Raw genomic sequence first — 20,207 nt, forward strand, 5'->3', positions numbered from 1 at the left:
TCAGCTTGCAAGGGACAGAGTTAGAAGAGAAACAAGGCCACCAACAAAGTTCTCTGATGTTGTGTATTATGCTCTGTGTGCAGCTGAAGGTATTGATGGTGCAGATCCACTCACATATAAAGAAGCTATGCAGAGTAAAGATAGAGAAAGATGGATTGAAGCCATGAATGAGGAAATAGAGTCTTTACTCAAGAACAAAACATGGATTTTGGTGGACAAATCCAAGCTGAATACAGATGGAAAGGAGAGGAAGCTGATCAGTTGCAAGTGGTTGTTTAAAAAGAAGGTAGAAACCACTGATAAAGACAGAATCAGGTTCAAGGCAAGGCTGGTGGCTAGAGGCTTTACACAGCAGGAGGGAATCGATTTTAATGAAGTGTTTGCACCTGTTGTGAAGCACACTTCGATTAGGATTCTATTGGCTGTGGTGAATCAGCTTGACTGGGAGCTACAACAGCTTGATGTGAAGACAGCCTTCCTCAATGGAGATCTAGAGGAAACTATCTTCATGGAACAACCAGAGGGCTATGTGAAGATTGGAGAAGAAGGCAAGGTGTGCCTGTTACAGAAAAGTCTTTATGGACTTAAGCAAAGTCCTAGACAGTGGAATAAGAAGTTTGATGCACAGATGAAGAAGATTGGCTTCTCCAAGTCAGAATATGATGATTGCATCTACATCAAGAAGGCAGGCAGGACTCCCGTTGCCTACCTATTACTCTATGTGGATGATATGCTACTTGCAGGGCCTTCTATGACAGAAATTCAGAAAGTTAAACAAGATCTGAAGTCAAGTTTTGAAATGAAGGATCTAGGAGAGTCAAGGAAGATCCTAGGCATACATATTCAGAGAGATAGAGGCTGCAAGAAGCTGTGGATGCTGCAAACTGACTATATTGAGAAAGTTTTGCAGAGATTCAAAATGGAAAATGCAAAAGCTGCATCAACTCCTCTGTCCCAGAGTTTTAAGCTATCAAAGGAACAAGCCCCTAAAACTAAGCAAGAGGCTGATGAGATGGAGGCTATCCCTTATGCTAGTGTGGTTGGAAGTGTTATGTACACTATGATTTGTACAAGACCAGATTTGGCTCATGCTATCTCAGTGACTAGCAGATACATGGCAGACCCGGGGAAGGAGCATTGGAATGCTCTTAAGTGGATATTGAGGTACATGAAGTCAACTAAGGACTGGGGGATTGTGTTCAATGGCTGGGAAGGTGAATCTGAGGAGGTTGTGCAGGGCTATTGTGATGCAGACTATGCTGCAAACCTGGACAACAGAAAGTCCCAAACAGGTTATCTTTTCACCATGTTTGGAACTGTAATCAGCTGGAAGTCAGGGTTGCAAAGTGTTGTTGCTCTCTCAACAACAGAATCAGAGTATATAGCTCTCACTGCAGCTGTACAGGAGAGTTTTTGGATTCAGGGAGTGATTTCTGACTTCGGTTTTGACCAAAATACAATGGTGATTCATTGTGACAGCAGCTCAGCTATGTGCTTGGCTAAACATCCGGGTTTTCATGAAAGGAGCAAGCACATAGACATAAAGTTGCATTTCATTAGAGATGAGATTGAAAAGGGGAGAGTGAAGGTGATTAAGATTAACACCTTGCACAATCCGACTGACATGCTAACAAAGTCTCTAGGTAGAGACAAGTTTGATCATTGCAAGAAATTGATCAATGTTTGTGCAAGAACTGAGATGAGCCCTCAGGTGGAGAATTGTAATAATGGAGTGCTCATTTCAGTTGGAAGAAGCTCGGCTAGAAAGGAGTTCGGTAAGCTCGGCTTACCGAGCTGGAACGAGCCTGGAACTAGCCGAGAAGAAGAAGAAGGCAGAAGTCGGTAAGCTCAGCGGTAAGGAAGCTCGGTATGGAAGCTCGGTAAGGAAGCTCGGCGTTGAGCTGGAATGAGCCGAGAAGGAAGAGTTCGGTTGTAAGTCGAGAAGGAGTTCGGTTGTAAGCCGAGGAAGGAGTTCGGTCTTGAACCGAGGAAGGAGTTCGGTCTTGAACCGAGAAGGTAGAAGCAACCTAGCCGAACTAGCCGTTGGAGCAGCAGTTAGTTAGCTGAGATGTAGCGGTTATTCTTCTTGCTTTCTTGATTCTTCTTGTAGTTAGTTAGTAGCAGTTGCTACTTGAATATAGAGCTTTAAATAGCTCACCGTGTATGTAGTTTAGAGTAGAGTTTAATCAATAAAGAGTTTTCCAGTTTTCTCTCCAAGATTATCATCTTCAATACTCAAACTGTGAGTGTGTGTGTTTTCTGCATTGTGTGATCTCATACAACAGTGAGTGTGTGTGTGATCTTATTGAGTGTGTGAAAGCCTTGTGTGTGCCAATCCTAACAAGATGGAACGCTCAACTTCTGTTCATCACTAATATTCGTCCACCCGCATTACAAAAGTAGGAGTGGTTATCAGTTCTCATTTAGTCAAAACCATAAATAATAATGGCGTGACAGATCACAAGCGATCCTGTCAACTTTCGAGTCTAGAACGAGCTGAGAATGGCACAGGGATCACCACATCTTCACGAGCATCGATCTTGTTTTGTTGCAATGACATGAATGCAAGATGGCAAGTTACCCAACCAATTCATCCAAGGGACTCCCTCAGTTCTATCGCGGGATGTCGTCTCCTGTACGTTGTGAAAGCCAAACAACAATATAATACAGGATATACCTGATCCCAAAAAACCAAATGGACTCAATTATATAACTAGGGGTATTGTAATCTCTTAAGTAGTTTCAATCATATAATCGGTTCGTCCCTTTTTCACACACCCCCATGCTGACCGTAATATGAATTTAATTCTGAAGGGCTTCAAAGGAGTAAAGAGATAAACAGTTGGTAGTAGGGTGGATACATGAAGAGCATAGATATAACTCTCTAATTTTGGAGGAAAAAAGAAATATACTTAAAAGATAGAAAACACCTTAGCATATTAGCAGCTATAGCCCATGACATTCATAGCAGAAGCCTAAGATAATAGACATATGGTCGGCTACCTCTTTGGCCGATTACGATCTTGGTCATAGTCCATTACTCCACCAAGTTCAGAAAAGTTCTCTTCATGCCCTGGGTAGTCAATGTCTGCCTGCTTACAGTATGTAACCTCTGCCACAGTGTAAGTAAGACCACATCGACCAACATATCCAGAGCTTGTATACAACTACTTTGCATAATAGAATTAAACAACAAAGTTGTATAATGATACAAGCCTAACCTCATTTATGCATTTGAATGACTAAACCAGCATTCTTTGAAGTCTTATAAGAATTATGCAAGTAATGGCTCTAATCAACTGTTTATGTTGGCTAAAGCTGAGATATAAGCAACTCAGAATCTAATTGTTCCAATTTATCATATTATCAACCCTAGAGGAAAATTGGATTCGCAAAGCATTTATGTTATAGTTCATACTCCAGCGTAAAACGACAGCCATTTTACCCATGCCCCCAACACAAATCATGGATTCAAATTGGCATTTAAGTTTTCAATGACGGCTTAAAAGCTTTGTGCCGTGTACTATGTAAGAAACGGCACCATAAAACACAGAACAGTTCATTCTTTACGAAAAGTTCACTCTAACTGACCTTCATAGATAGCGTCTTCTTCACTTCTTCTACCCTCTCTTCTACCTCCTTCTTGTGCTTCTGGTCAATCCCACCCATAGTGTCAGCCCATTTGATCTTCTCTTGAATAGAGACAAGAAGGTTATCTGATGTAGCCAGCCTAAGAAATAACCAAAAGAGTCTTTATATACAGTTGTACAAACTTCTAATATCACACATAGACTGCAAGTTACAAGAAATGAACAGTTACAGCTTCAAGTCTTCAGCTGATACAAATTAAGACTCTGACAGAAAATGGCAGAGAAAGGTTCCAGAACAATAATTTTGAAGATAAGATCAGATAAGACCAGCTATCTAAATCCCAACAAGATACTTAGAAACTTAAACCCCAGCAGTTGGAATTTTAAACTAGGACAAGGACAAATCAGCTTAAAGATTCAAATCTCAGAGGGAGAAACATGTACCAATTCCCTAGAATATCAATCATGCTGCCTAATTGTCCAGGCCTGATATCCCTCCCAGCTGCAAATTGCACCTACAAGCCCAAAGATTGATGATTTACCAATTCACCAGTCAAATGTTTAACTGCTAAACACATTAATCAAAGGTATGTTATTAGAGTGAGACCTCAAAGCATCTTCGTAACTGATTCAGCTTTCCTCTAACTATCCCCTGCCCATGAAAGCACAAAAAAAAAATCACCACTGGAATTTCATATCACCGACCTTACACTGAAGAACAACAAGCTAGTATGTCCTGTTTCAAAAGGAAGCACAAAGACGCTAGTAAAGAAAAATGAAAGATGGCTATCAAAAGTGAGGAAAGGGGCAGTCTCAAAGGCTCAACAAAAGTAAAAGAAAATGGAGTAGATATCATGTTGATAAAAATATTGGTGGCGAGTTCATCTCAGAACTGAAGTGACATTCGTTGCACATATTCTGGAGCAAAAAGCATAAACGCTTACCACATACATACAATCATTGATGAGAAAATCCTCCAACTTGCGAACATTTGAAACATCCAACTCCTGCATCAATGTGTCATATGGCAATACCTAGGGGGGAGGCCGAGATCAGAGAGTCAAGCAAGAGCAGTTAGATAACGTGAAAAACAGCCTAAAATAATCACAGCAAAATATGTCATTTCAAGCAATGAAATAACAAATATTCCGAAAACACAAATGAAAGAATACTACACAAATGCAATTTTTTTGCATCATCTGGCATGTCAAACCAAAGAAAATACTGCATCTGTCCATGACAAATAATCTTGATAGTGGACGACATGGGTACAAATGAAAATTGGTAAAGTAAGAGAAATAGAGAAAAAAAAGTGGTTGAAGTATTCCACCTCATTAGAGAGAGAAACTTAGCATATATATATAAGGATTTATTTTGGTGGATGGACCAAAATGGAAACATAGGACTATTTTTCATGGACAGATGTAGTAAAATGGGCTGGTGACCAGCACATTTTGAAAACAAGTTTTTTACACACGGAGTAAAATTGCACCAGGAAATTATGGTAAAAATGAACAAGTAGTAGTTTCAGAATGCATTCAATTGACTCTTCAGAACCCCCACACCAGCTCTGTAACTTTTCTAATATAATTTTCCTCAAATTCTGAATCGACAAGATATTTATATAGAATAAATACAAAATGACTGAGATATCAAACCACTAGGACCTTTCTTAGATGAAACAGAACAACATAATGTAACTAATTTCAGGATCGGGTGGTAATATAATCACCTATAAGAAGTAATCACTGACAATGAAATGAGGTAGCAGATATCTACAACTAGCTAGAAAGTGTGTGCTACAAGCTACCTTGTCTGTCTCGGCCAGAGTAAGCAAAGTCAGCTGCTTCAGCTTGAGAACTTGATCAGGAACCAATTGTGGAAGACGACCAGCAACATCTGCCACGTGGCATAAAAATGTAAAACTGGTAAGGAAAGAAAAATGCATCCATAGATATTGTAGAAGGAACTCTTTTAGTATAAGCACCAAAATATCAAACTTATGATGCTCTAGCTAAGGCCTCTCTGCCAACATTCACAAGAAGGTTTTCCTTTTTTTAAGGCACTGTTCCCCCATTAACACTTACCCCATTGATAAATGACACAAAAAGCCAGACGAAGAAGCCTAATAGAAACATAGGAGTGCCCATATGCTGTAGTTAAAGCATAGGTGTATACATCTTGCAATCAGTAATTTATTTCATTGTGCAGAGTTATTGGGATCATCTTTTTCAATAAAAATTAAAAATTCAGCCTGACCATGTATATTTAGTGCGTGTGTTTCCATCTATATGCACATTTAAGATATTTTTTTCCAAATTCTCACTACAGATCAAAGGCTCCTAGTCCTATAAAGAGTTAAGATTCCAACTGGCCAGTAATTATTCTATTTTATAAAGCAGCTTCCCAAATCATGTTTGGCTGTAAATTCTGTTAACAATCAATCAATGGGAGTCCTTTGACAACATATAACAGATGAGTTCAGGCACCTGTTACCCCCATTGAATTTATAGTCATAGGGCGTATATTACTGGAGGTGTCCAAACAACTTCAAGTAAAAAATAAACTAATGGAAAACAAAAGTACATCCATAATGCACGAGTGTTATCATGGTGTGAGCATCCCTAAGCTAAGGAAGACAGCAAGATCGTCAACACTAAAACACCAGTAACACAAAGATTTTAAAGATTTCTTCTGACAGTAAATACAAAATCCCTGGTGTGGAAACATAAAAAGAAATTACTAATCTAGCTGAAACGCAGAGAATTTTAGCCAGGAAACAGACGATTATATATGTTCCAACATGGAACACAGACAATGAAGTGCAATAACTTTGAGGAAATGACACAACATAAGTCATAATGAAGAGATCATGTAATTTGGGTGAAATCTATACCCATGAAAAATTGTATATGAGGAGATTGAGCCTTACTCTTATATTCACTCCAAGTAACATGTGCAAACATGCGAAGCAAATCAAGGAAGACATTATTCTCAGTTCCTTCAAGCTGCACATATATATACATAGGTTAAAAACTTGAAACTAAAGCAAGTTTTAAATAGGTATTAGCAACCGGTAACTTAAAAATCAAAGCTTATATACTGCATTTTAATCAGCAAGCAAAACTACGAGATTGTCCGAACTGCACAATATTGCACATTTCCCTTCAATCTTATACAAAAAATCCCTCCATTAACTCACCACATTAATATCATAAAGGCGTAATTATAACTCTCCTTTCTATTAACTCCCAACAACTGTTAGCACAATCAGAGACACTTCCACAGAGACACAAAAGAGACAATACAGCAAATTACCAACAAATTCTTACAAACAAACACAAATTCAGTATATGTAACTGTATAAAAAATTATAAACCAAAAACTAAAATATGGAGTAAGAGAACTAACAATGAACCCCACTTAACCAAAATCATCATAAGCGAAACCTTTCTAACTTCACTAGCAAAACTAAAATTAAAATCTTCAAACTTTCAGTGCCACTAGCCTAACCTAAAATAAGCAACACATACCTCGAGAACACTGGGAATTGCGAGAATCTCGGAGAAAGCAAATAGAGAAGGGTGCGAAGTGGCCTCAACGACGACGTTTGCTAGTGCGGGGCCGTTCAGAGTGGAAGCCTTCTTCACAAAATAGTCTATGTGCTCCGCCTGTCTTTCTTCAATGTCCATTTTTCAAATTTTCTATTGATTCAACAAAATTGTAAAATCACAGAGAACTAGGTTCGTGGATTGCTTCTTTGCTCGAATTATTAACCACAGACTGACGAGGACGATGAGAATCTATGATTTGTTTTTCTGCTTTAGTGCTTCCAAGCATCCAGATCAAATATTATTAAGTATATAAACATTTATTCACCCCAACTCAAACTTAATCATCGCCTAAAGATTCAAATTCAGTAAGGCTTTGACCCAAATTCAAGAATTTCATATTTACAATCCTATTTTTAACAATACAATCATTCGAGTTGACAAAGACGGAATCCCCCAAATCCGATATTATATGATTAAAAGTTAATTTACACAATAAAATATTATATGATTAACTCCCCATCACAATTTAAATATAAATAATAGTAAATTTTAAGTATAACATGTTTTTATAGTAATAAAAATTATAAAATAATACTAATATTATTTTATTCGACTCAACCCGAAATTATTAGGTAGATTTGATGGGGATTCAATCCAATAAGTTTTGACCAAAACAATTCTTTATATCTTAGTGTCAAAAATTATCAATCCTAATACAACTATTTAAAAGTAATAATTATAACTATAATCTCTCATTATATTTGGTAGATGATTGCACATTTGTGTGTTTCTTTTGAACAAGATTGTATCTTTTCTGATCTTTTTGGTATTTCACGGAGTATATAATTTGGCTTAGTATTTTTTTTTTGGCTCTTTTTAAATCAGATGCATATTTGGTTGATAAAGTTGTTAGCTAGTTTCTTGAAATATGGAGTACATGTCTTGTTTGGATAGATTAGAGTTTGGAAGTTATTCTTGGATTGGTTGAGAAGATTTGCTTATTTTGAGAAGATGCGTTCTCCTTGGCCATTGAATATTTTGTTTACTTACAATTTTCTCTGAAATTTTTGTTTGTTTCATCTTTCATGACTGTTTGAATCACGGTTTACATTTGGAGTAGAATAACTGATGTTATAGATTGTTCATCTTTTGTTGCCTGAATCTTGTTCTTCAATTTTCTTACAATTCTTCAATTTTTCTACTCCAGTAAGTACTTATTTTTGTTGAAAAAACGTCTTTTCATATATTTTTGTGTTTTATTTTTAGTTTCTACGCCCACCCGCAACGCGTTACGTGGGTGGCTCGAGTTCCGTCCCTCCGTGACGAGACGGGCGCGGGACGCTGCACCATCCCGTCGAGACCCCCGTCACACCGAGACAGCACGCGAGCTGTCTCGCCACGCGCTTGCGCGACGTGGCGTGCTCCGGGGCGATGCTTGACGCCCACTCGCCGACCCGTGAGTAAGTTTCGTCACGCTGACGCAATAAATATTTTTTTTTAAATCAAATTTAATAAAAAAATTTTAAAATTAAAATTCGAAAACGGTGATAATGTTACCGTTTTCGACCGTTTTCCCTTTTTTTATTTTTTATTTTATTTTTTTACTCTATAAATACTCCTATTTCATCCTCATTTCACACACAAACACACATCCAATCCTCTCAAATCATCTTTCTTTCCACTCCAATTTTCATCTCAAATCATCTCTTTTATTCTTCTCTCAAAGTTAATCGATCTAATGGATCCATTTGAGCAAATGCGTCGAATAATGGAAGAATCACTTGAAGAAGATTGACGCCGGGAGGCGGAGGAAGCCGCGCCGCCCCAAAGACGCTCCCGGACTTACATCCATCGTAACCGGGAGGAAGCCGCCGCAAGGTTAGTACGCGACTAATTCTGCGATAACCCGGTATGGGGAGATACCTACTTCCGTCGCCGTTTCCGCATGCGGCGACCGCTATTTCTCCACATCGCAAATACATTGGCGGCCCGGGAAGAGTTCTTCCAAGAAAGGTTTGACATTGTCGGTCGTCCCAGCCACACGACGCTGCAGAAATGTACTGCAGCAATCCGTCAACTTACGACTAGACAAACGACGGATGTGTTCGACGAATACCTCCACATTGGAGAAAGCACTGGGAGAATGTGCTTGATCCAATTCTGTAAAGGCGTCCGGGCAGCCTTCACCGACAAATTTCTCCGAAAGCCAAGCATGACAGATTGTCAGTTTCTGCTCCGCCTTCACGAAGAAGTACACGGATTCCCCGGGATGCTTGGCAGCGTCGCTTGCATGCACTGGCAATGGAAGAATTGCCCGGTGGCGTGGAGGGGGTCGTACACGAGCGGCCACAAAGGCACCCACCCCACCGTTATACTCGAGGTCGTTGCTACCGGCTATGGATCTGTCATGCGTACTTCGGGGTCCCAGGCTCGAACAACGACATAAACGTGATCCACCAATCCGACCTCTTCGCCGAAGTTTTGGATGGTAAAGTGCCGGCCATCAACTTCACCGCTAACAACCGGCTCTATAAAATGGGGTGCTATCTTGCCGACGGCATCTACCCGAAGTGGCCAACATTCGTGAAGACGTGCACCAGGCCTGTGAACGCAAAACATGCTCTTTTTGTGTAGAAGCAGGAGGCTGCTCGGAAGGATGTGGAGCCGGCGTTCAGGGTTCTCCAAGCTCGCTTCAACATTATCAAAGCCCCGGCTCATACGTGGTTCATGGAGAGCATGGTCGACATCATGTATACGTGCATAATCTTGCACAACATGATTGTCCAAGACGAAGGATCCGAGGCGGGAAATTTGTTCGACCCTGAAACTCCTGGAAGCTCAATAGCAAGTAGTCCGTCTCGAAGTGGAGTGCATCCGTCTATACAAGAACGGCTGTCTATTCGGGCAAAGATACGTGACTCTACCGCCCACGCCCAACTCCAAGTGGAGTGGAGTGCATACGTGATCTAATTGAGCACATTTGGGCAAACTTTGACAACTAGTAGACGCACATCATCGACGGTAGAAATTAAATTATGTATTTTTCATTTTTAGGATTTTTAATTATGTTTTGTTTTATTGTTTTAAGAATGCAATGTTGTAATTTTATTTTATTTAATGAAATGTGTTTTTATTAATTGAATTTGTTGGAAATAAAAATAAAAAATGAAAATGAATTTAGAGCATCAAAATATACAGAGTTGAATGATCTGACGTGGACTTCATCAAACAGCGATCGATGACGCTTGCTTTTTCTCATACGCGTCTATTATAAATTTGGTTTGACTAAGATTTTCTTCCGTCCGTTGAATTTTTATGGTCAATAATTTGCATTTTAATTTCTAATATTTTAAATTATGTATTTTTTATTTATTTTGCCACGAATTTAATTATATATTTTTTTAGGATTTTAAGTTGTATTTTTATTTTATTTAATGAAGTGTGTTTTTTATTAATTGAATTTGTTGGAAATAAAAATAAAAAATGAAATTGAATGAATAGTAATTTAAGAGGCACTTAAGGGACGGATAAGAGATGAAGGGTTGCAGGTTGGAGTAAAAAAGTACAGTAGGGCCCATGAATAGTAATTTAAGAGACAGTTAAGGGACGGATAAGAGACAGCGTTGCAGATGGCCTAATAGTACCTTCAGTATGTTGGGTTCTCGACTTATGGATTTGTTGTTGATGGCAGACTATGCTAGCTCGAATTTAATTAGTTATTTGAATGTAGAATATTCCTTCTTTGAATGTTATTGTTCGATGGTTTCTTCTAAGCAGAGAATAAAATTTCCAATAGAGCATGCCTCAGGAGATCATCAACAGCCGTGAGCTGCAGACGATAACGTTGGATTAAAGGCGCGAATGCCAGCACGGTGATGTAGTTGACTCCCTGACCAGTTCTGAGCTGCCCATAGGCAGCAGAACATAGTTTCAAGCCTCTCTGGCTGTTGCAAGAGATCGCCTTCAGTTTCTGCATCTCATGAGATTGTCAGACGCCACGCCTTTAAATTTATTTATCACATGGTTTGTCGTTATTACTATTTGTTGATTAAATTTATAGTAAATTGTAAATAATGTAACAAACAGTCCTTCTACATATTATAAACTGATCAGTAGACTCATATTTCAAAAGATCATTCAGTGAGTACCTTGTAAAAGTAAGTTATTGAGATTCTCAGGAATTATATGGATGAAGATGAAGAAGTGGATGCTAACAAAGATATTGAAGAGGAGATATTGGTGGGGCTGCTGCAGATTGTGATCGCTGTCGTTGTTGTTGGCGTCGAATGCTAGTTGCAGAGGTAGAGAATAGAATGACGGATAGGTGTAGTGGTGCAAGATTGAACTTGAATTCAATTTGTTGTTAGCATTGTAACTCACATAAAAATCCATCTCTCATATCATCGTGGTGCCACATTTTTGCAGGTGACAAGTCAAAAAAGTTGCTAACTCTAGTGAAGCTGAGAGGCAAAGCTGCATTGATGGATACTCATACTATGCAATAGTTGGACCTTACTCCTTACCAAATTCAGATATTATTTTTCAAGAAACAAGTGATAGTCCCCTACCCTGCTTTTGTCCCCTAAAAAAGTCTAAAAGATATGCACCACTAGTTTGTTTTGATAACTGTACAAGAAAAGATAAGGGCAAGAGCATTATAGTAGTACTTGCTTTGAAAACTTCTTATTTGAAGCATCACAAATCAGAATATTGCCTAATAATTGTCAGCTAATTTTTTAAGCTCCATAATGCTTTTGAGTTGAGACCCTAAAGTTAATTGTTTTTTCACTAGTGATTGATAAGTTTCTCTAATTAGACTGGTCTCCACGTACATTTTTTTTCAATAATGTTAAGTTGCCTCACACGGTGTATAACTTTTTCATCACCAGCATTTTCTTGGAATACCATGTAGTGGAAACTGAAAGGTCTGCAAAAAACTAATATTAGTATTGGAAAATAATGATATTTTTCTTTGAGGGGAAGCAAAATGATGAGCGATGAGAGGCCCCAAGAATTGCACAGAATTAGATTGAATGAAAAGAAAGGCAGGGCCCTTTGGGGGTGGAATAAATTATAATGGACTGGTAGCAACAGGTGGTGGAATGTAGAATAACTTCCTCTTTTCTTTCTACCCTTTAGGAATATTTATGATCCTATTCCTATAGGTATCATTTAATAGTGCAACAGAAAATCACATGTGAAACATAATTTGAAGGGTAAATCCCCCCTAAAATGCATTGGGATAACTTCACAAATAGTGTAGTTTTAATGAGGGATGGTCCAAAAGAATGTGTATGGAAAGAAGAATTCTTTCACAATCTTCAACCTGTTACTCCCACCATATACCTATGTTGTCTTTTTAATTCATCTGTCCCAATAAAGAAAAAAAAGGAATCAACACATTGGAACATTAAAAGGACATTTTTCCTTGGCTCTATGGTTGAATCTTGTTTTTGGAAGATCAAGGGTTGGAATCCCCATCTTCAACATGAATATTTAATTGTTCAAATCAATAGTTAGATTGTCAAGGTGAAAATATAATTGTAACAATACAAAAATAAGATCATTTTAACTTTTATTTGTCAAGGTGATGCTGTGCTCAATGCATATATAATTGATCTTCGAAACTATAAGATCTTTCTATTCTAGTTAATAGATGAGCATCTTCATTTTAACTTTTATGTTTATATTATCATCTACAACAATAGATTCAACAATATAAAGAGAAAACAGTCAATGTGTGGCTACTGGTGATTGACTTTAGTTATGCTTGTGAATGATGTCTAAAAATGTAATACCTTTTATATTCATTTATTTAATCGGTATTTGGAATTTATTCCTCACAAAACTCAAATATTTATCGGCCATTGCTTTGAATATAGAAAAGGTTCAGAGGTTGATAAAAAAGAAAGACTTTAACTACCAATGGGCCCCACTAGAATTTATCTTTAGTTATTCCTCTTGGACATCACTCAACCTTTCTTTTAAGTCTACTTTTGAGGATATTGCTAATTTTTATTAGTGTTGATTCTATATTCAGTTTACATAATAAAACAAAACTATTATGTCAAAGAATTTACTTGAAAGACTACATTATTTGATGAATGGCAATATGCCATGGATGAGAATTATTGGACGCAAAAATAGTAGTAGTACTATATCTACATGGAGTACTTTATAATATACGTATACATAGAGACACAAATGTTAGGGAGTTTAAACAAAACGTGAACAAATCGGATGTACTGAAAGGCGTGAAACACTTTCAGATCAAATCAATTTGGCGGTTCTACCAATATTTGATCGGATTCAATTCAGGTTTCGAAGATATTCGTATGTAGATCCTGTATCAAACTTTGAACCCAAAAATTGATCATAAGAAGAGGTTGAAAACGAAGAGTCGCGTATCTTCGTTTCATAACTGTTTTTAACAGCTTTTGGCGGGAATAGGAAATTGCAAAATAGTCCTTCAACTTTCGGAAATTACGTTTCCGGATGAATTTTCTGTACAGCTCGACCCCAGCCAGGGGCTGCTGCCCCCAAACCCCGTCTAATCATAAGGAATTCAAATAAGTGTACACCCCGCACTTTCAACTTATTTGATGTCTCATTATAACCACGTTGATCAATCAAGTTAATTCAATTACACTAAAATATCCAACAACAAACGTAGACATACTAATCCAGTATATCATGTTAGACTATGTTCCCACGTTTGTTTTCCTTTTTCTTCGAGTCTCCTATATTATGCTAGCTAGGCGATTTCCAACTTCACAAATGTCTTTTCTCTATCCAAATAAATAGTCACCCAAATAATGTAGAGTCACATCATTGGTAGACGGAATTTGAGCATTCCTCTTGCATAATATGAAATTAAATCATTGTTAGAGGGAATGTGCACAATTCTTGCGTATAATCTTCGTATAATTTTATCTTATTGAATGACGGATTTAGGGTTGATGCTAGACTGCCACGAGAGAGACGTAATTTTTCTTATGGTCAATTGAAATTCTCATCTTGTCTTCCTTAATACGCATAAATTCTTTTCTTTAAGAATATATGTGTCGTTTTGAATTTTTTTAAAAATTATTGTAAACTTACAAATTTATTCATTTTTAAGTGAAAGAAAAACCGTTATTCTTTCCCTATTTGTTTAATTCAGGCTGCAAGCTATTTCCATTTCTTTAGACCCACTTCTAAAATTATGTTTAGGAATTGCTACTGATTTCAATCATACAATTCACAAGATGCATGTGTATCAACGTTATCTATGTATACAATATACTTTTAGCAATATTATGTTTGCACAGATTTTAATATACATCTATAGTTTCGCATAATAAGTAGGGCGTATTTTCAACATATGAGAAAATAAAACCATGGTATATTTCTTAGTGTCTTTTTGAGGAAAAATGTAATGCTTGTATTATTTCCACAATTTTTACTTTATGGAATATAGGAGTACTATAAGCTGTCTTTTAGTTGTTATGGCTTATTATCATATAATTGTTCATCTAATATTAAGTTGTGAGATTATTTTTGTTAGTGCGAAAGTGGTCATGACTCATTATCATACTGTAATTATTTATCAAGAATTAAATTACGATATTCAATCTTATGAATCAAACATAATTCATATGAAGTATTATAATCTTATAACATGTGTGAGATGTTAATACTCTAATGTTCAAATACACACAGATAAAAGACGATCAACACTTTATGGGGCCGTTTGGTAGCTATGTTACAGTTAGATAGAAGGGCTTATCCGGGTTTAGTTGTGTGTTTGGTAGTTATGTTACAAATCCGCATGACCCGTGTTTTGTATCCGGCCCGGACAAAGCCCACTTAAAAGCCTATGTTTCAAGCAACAATGTAACTACTCATTTGCCTAGGTTACATATCTAGTCAACCTAGTTAGTTTTAGGAAAATACAATTTTACCCATCAATCTTATATATAGTCATATTTATATATACACTATATTTTATACAAATACATACTTTAATTATATTTCAATATAACAAAAAATAAGTAATGTAATTAATGATATGCAATAATATAATAAAAAATTAAACTATATAATTATTCATATAATTAATGTACGATGAGAAATGATACATTATGGTATGCTTGGGTGTTTTTAATTACATAAAATATATAATAAAAATAAAAGTAACAAATATAGTTATGGTCATATTTATTTAATTTCTCTCATTTTTAGCATTTTTACGTTTTAAGAAATGGTATGCTTGAATATTTTCATATAAATAAAATTATATAATAAAAATTAAAAAATGAAATATTTAAGTTATGATTAAATTTATTATGTACTCCATTTTTAGCATTTTATATAATAAGAAATGGTATGCTTGGATGTTTTTCATCGTCAACAAATTAAGGCAACATGAGGATATTTTAATAATTAAATTAATGAGGATAATTTTGACAATTCTAATTTTTATCTTTATTTGTAACTTGTTGTACCAAACATCTAAATATGATAACTCACAATTATCCTTAGTTACCAAACACGCAATCAAGATAAATTAACTAATCGAAACTATGATAACTATCCATATTTGTATCATGTCTAGTCGAAACATAACATGACTACCAAACGATGCCTATGTATACACAACCACAATATTATATGTTAATCCCAAACAACTATAGGATTATAGCTGTAAGGCCTACCTAAATAGTGTGTTCTTTGACGTATTAATTATCCCAGCCGAAGTGGACAACACTGACAGGAACAAATCTTTGTTGTAATTAGATACTAAACCCTCATTATTGCAATTATGAACAATAATTCACATTTAGGGGCCATAATAAGTACTCCATCATTCAATGGGTCCAAAATTCACATTGGTTTTTTTTTTGTGCTTTGAGAAATAAGTAATCCAAATACCATAACAGCTCGTCTAAGATATAATAAGACCATTCACACTTTACATATATTGAAACTGAATTCAAATTTATTGTGCCCACAATATTAACTGGAACACTATCCACACATTTATGAATGAATTCAACCTCAAAATAATAGTATTATTTTCTATGTGCATATAAGAAACGAAGAGAAAGAGTTTACGCCGATCGAATCAATTCCCGAAAATACCCTTAAAAAGGAATCCTTTTCCCCTCCCCGGATATTCCGGGTAAAGAAAATATGAAAGCGCGTTTATCTTAATAAGCATAGTATGTTCCGAGATGTAAAGTAGAAGAGACAAGATTTCATAATTAGGATTTAGAATAAGATGAGTTTTAAATTTTTCATTTTAAACCTTCCCAATTTTTTCAGTTGATCTGATCTAGAAAATAATGTCTTTGCCGTAATAGAGAGATTAATTTATAAAAGTATTTTATTTAATTATTGATTAAGTTTAAAAATCTTCTAATTATTCTCTGAAAATCCAATCAAAATAAACTGTGATCATAGAATGCAGAGTTGATTTATTATTGTAATTAAATCTATATAATTAATTTTTTAATTCACATTATTCAAACACATATAAAAATTACAAAAATCAGGAAAAAAAACAAGAAAAGAAAAAAATCAATTTATAAATTATAAATAAAAAACAAATATACTATTAGTATTAATTAAAACCTTTTTCCACGTACAAGACAATTACCGGCGGTTAATCTCTCTCTCGTCAAAAGAGTCCGTTTTCTCAATTCTAACAATATTCTCATATATTAAAATAAGGAAAAAACATTTATGAAAAAAATGCATGGGAGTTAATTTAAATTTCATAAAATATTTATTTAAACAGCAGAAAACTAAAGTGGGAGTGTGTGAACTGTGTGAAAAAGGTAGACATAATCTCTCCGGCCAATCTCCATTGAAGCTGAAGCGAGAGTTTATAGAGGAAGAAATGGGTTGCACGCCCTCCAAACTCCACAACGAGGACACGGTGCGGCGCTGCAAGGATCGCCGCCGCCTCATGAAGGAGGCTGTCTACTCCCGCCACCACCTCGCCGCCGCCCACTCCGATTACTGCCACTCCCTCCGCATGACCGGCTCCGCCCTCGTCTCCTTCGCCGCCGGCGAAACCTTCTCCATCTCCGATAATGCCCCGCCCGTCCTCCTCCGCACTCCCACTCCCACCACCACTAATCCCCCTTCTCCTTCACCCTCTTTCCACCCCCCTCCCCCCGCCACCCCCAATGTCCACCGCCTCCTCCCGCCACCGCAAACCTCCAAGGCGGCGGAGACAGACAATCAAACTACCCCACATTCTCTCCGACTCAAGCTTCACTTCTTCCCCGCCTCCGAATCACAATTTCACCTACAATACGAGACCAAATTCGACCTACTCGGCCACTCCTTCACAGACCTCTTCGATATGGGATTGGGAGAATCTCTATCCCCCGCCGTCGCCGCCGGACTCCGACTTCTTCAACCAGCTCAAGCCAAACGTAACTCCAGCAAACGAAAACGACGATTCATCCTCTTCCTCCTCCGATGATCATCATCCCTACATCGACAACGACAAAGCTTCGAGGTACGCACCCAGCTCGAATCGAAATCCATTCGATGACCGAGAATCAAATCACTCGTCGCCTTCACGCCGCTCAGAAATCAATCAATCGAGGAAGTTCACAAAGAGGAGCGGCGAGGAGACGGAGAGAGAGGAGGTCGAGTGCAGTGAGTGGGGCGATCATGATCACGATGACTACACCAGCTCGAGCGATGACGGTGAAGAGGCGGATTTGAAGTCGAGATCCGATTTTGGAGCGAGATATGAGGAGGCTGCTGATTCAGGGAGTGAGAGAGTGAAGGCGAAGAGCTCCAAGTATTGGAGTAAATTGGATAAGATTTCATCGGAGGACGATGGGAAGGAAGGCGCGAATTCGGAGACTAGGATTGTGGTGAGGCACAGAGATTTGGGGGAGATCGTCGCATCTCTCATGGAGTATTTCGACAAGGCTGCTTCCGCCGGCGATCAGGTAACCGTGATGCTGGAGGCCGGCCGGGATCAGCTGGATCGAAGCTTCAAGCAGTTGAGAAGTGAGTATGGCTGATTGCTCTGTTTCTCATGCTTTTGAGTTTGAGTTGTGTTTCTTTAACATATGGCTGTGAATTTGATTTGGTGTTGTAGAGAGAGTGTATCACTCTAGTGGAATGTTGAGCAACTTGAGCTCAAGCTGGACTTCAAAGCCTCCGTTGACAGTTAAATACCGGTTCGAGCCCAGCTCAGTCGATCTCTCCAGTGGCAATAAGAGCTTGTGTTCCACTCTGGAACGCCTCTTGGCTTGGGAGAAGAAACTCTACCAGGAAGTGAAGGTATAATAAGCTTGTAAATCATGTCTACTTATTTCAGAATTTCATATCTTATGTGTGTGATCACGATTGCAGGCTCGTGAAGCAGCGAAAATTGAGCATGAGAAGAAGCTATCTGCACTTCAGGGGCAGGAGTACCGCGGTGAAGAGGAGTCAAAATTGGACAAAACAAAGGCCTCAATAAAGAGGCTGCAATCTCTAATCGCGGTGACATCTCAGGCTGTTCAAGCCACCTCTTTTGCCATTGTTGGACTACGGGACTCTGATCTGATCCCGCAGCTTGTTGAGCTTTGTCATGGGTGAACACTGTCCCACATCTATAATAGTATCAATCTTATGCACAACTTAGCATAGGTTAGCAGTTAGCAAACTCAATGAAGCATTTTCTTGTTAACTCACCCTCTTCTCAACTTGAACTACATGACAATGGTTGTTGTGTTGGTTGTCTCTCGTTTATATGTTCTTTGAAGCATGCTAGAATTGGACCTTGCTAGTACATGGAGTCTTTTTGCATTGATACAGTCTGTTTTCGAGCCTTTTGTGATACAGTACCATTAACATATTTGTTAGCATATCATATCAGTTAGGATGAGAAATCATAGAATCATAGTAGCAGTACTATTTGAAAGAAGGTGTCAGTGTTGCACCACATTGATTCAAGAATCTTTTTTTTATCTTCAATTGCATTGCTTCAAATAAGGTTAAAGCTATTCATTTTGTTTGTATGAAACAAGGCTGTGAATCCTAAAACCAATTTTCATACCTACAGATTCATGTACACGTGGAGATCAATGAATCGGTTCCATGCCCTCCAGAACGACGTGGTGCAGCAAGTTCAGGGCCTCATCAACCGCGCAGGCAAAGTCGAGCCGACTTCTAACCTGCACCGGCAGGCCACACGCGACCTCAAGTTGGCTGTATCAGCGTGGCACTCCAGCTTCTGCCGCCTGATAAAGTTCCAACGCCATTTTGTCCGTGCCCTCCATGGCTGGTTCAAACTGACCCTGCTCCCCGTCCATGGCGAGCCGGCTAATGCCCTCTCCGAGGTTCTTGGTTTCTTTGACGAATGGAAGCTTGCACTTGAACGCGTCCCCGACACAGTTGCCTCCGAGGCCATCATAAGCTTCAACAACGTGGTGCATTCGATACAGTTGAAGCAAACAGAGGAGGCGAAGATCAAGAAGCAAGCTGATACCGCATCAAAGGAGCTCGAGAGAAAGGCCTCCACCATCAGAAACCTTGAGAAGAAGTACTATCACTCCTACTCCATGGTTGGCATTGGACCTCCCGACACTAGGCCAGATAACGGGGAGATGCTAGACGCGAGAGACCCGCTGGCAGAGAAGAAAGCAGAGCTCGCTACATATCAGAGGCGAGTGGAAGATGAGATGAGCAAACACTCCAAGGCAGTGGAGCTGACCAGAGCAATGACATTGAATAATATCCAAACCGGGCTGCCCGGAGTCTTTCAAGCTATGACGAGCTTTTCTGCTCTGATGTCCGAAGCTCTCGACTCTGTGTGCACCCGCTCTTATGCCATTTAGTAGGGGAAGCAGTCTAAATGGAAGTTGTGAGGTTGTTCATTCTTCTCCCTTTTGATTTTTGAGGCAAGTTGGAGAGCTTTTTTTGGTGGTGGCTTAGATTTTTTGATAGTTTTTGTCAGCTTTGTTCTTTGGTTACCAAATGTTGGTATAAGAATATCTCTGTACCGAAAACTGCTTGTTGTATTCACTTTTTTTTTAGGTGATAAATAAAGTGATCACCTACAATA

The 20,207-nt window shown here is 38.1% G+C and overlaps 2 protein-coding genes, 1 long non-coding RNA gene and 1 pseudogene across 5 annotated transcripts; 2 read left to right on the plus strand and 2 right to left on the minus strand.

The window, feature by feature from the left end:
* Nucleotides 1–2,348: 2,348 nt before the first annotated feature.
* LOC121792594 (COP9 signalosome complex subunit 7-like) lies at nt 2,349–7,573 on the minus strand. Of its 3 annotated transcripts, none has more exons than XM_042190604.1 (9): nt 7,124–7,573; nt 6,523–6,598; nt 5,401–5,489; nt 4,535–4,624; nt 4,198–4,242; nt 4,035–4,105; nt 3,592–3,730; nt 3,004–3,112; nt 2,349–2,633 (listed from the first exon to the last, which is right to left on the minus strand). In XM_042190604.1, exons 1-8 carry the CDS (start codon nt 7,280–7,282, stop codon nt 3,038–3,040), a joined length of 744 nt encoding a protein of 247 aa, XP_042046538.1. In that variant the 5' UTR covers nt 7,283–7,573; the 3' UTR covers nt 2,349–2,633; nt 3,004–3,037. The 3 variants fall into 3 exon arrangements, with proteins under 3 accessions (XP_042046538.1, XP_042046536.1, XP_042046537.1); XM_042190602.1 differs by having other exon boundaries at nt 3,004–3,092; nt 7,124–7,572; XM_042190603.1 differs by lacking the exon at nt 3,004–3,112.
* A 3,386-nt stretch (nt 7,574–10,959) lies between these two features.
* On the minus strand, nt 10,960–11,580 carry LOC121771636. Its single transcript, XM_042168462.1, has 2 exons — nt 11,293–11,580; nt 10,960–11,114 (listed from the first exon to the last, which is right to left on the minus strand). The coding sequence occupies exons 1-2, from the start codon at nt 11,534–11,536 to the stop codon at nt 10,960–10,962; spliced, it is 399 nt and encodes a 132-aa protein (XP_042024396.1). The 5' UTR covers nt 11,537–11,580.
* LOC121771645 lies at nt 11,041–11,708 on the plus strand. The gene is made up of 3 exons (XR_006044186.1): nt 11,041–11,167; nt 11,323–11,445; nt 11,570–11,708. It is a non-coding gene; the product is annotated as an uncharacterized LOC121771645 (long non-coding RNA).
* Nucleotides 11,709–16,937: 5,229 nt separating this feature from the next.
* LOC121792596 lies at nt 16,938–20,207 on the plus strand (annotated as a pseudogene).

Source organism: Salvia splendens, chromosome 2 (assembly GCF_004379255.2).
Source record: "Salvia splendens isolate huo1 chromosome 2, SspV2, whole genome shotgun sequence".
Classification (NCBI taxonomy): Eukaryota; Viridiplantae; Streptophyta; class Magnoliopsida; order Lamiales; family Lamiaceae; genus Salvia; species Salvia splendens.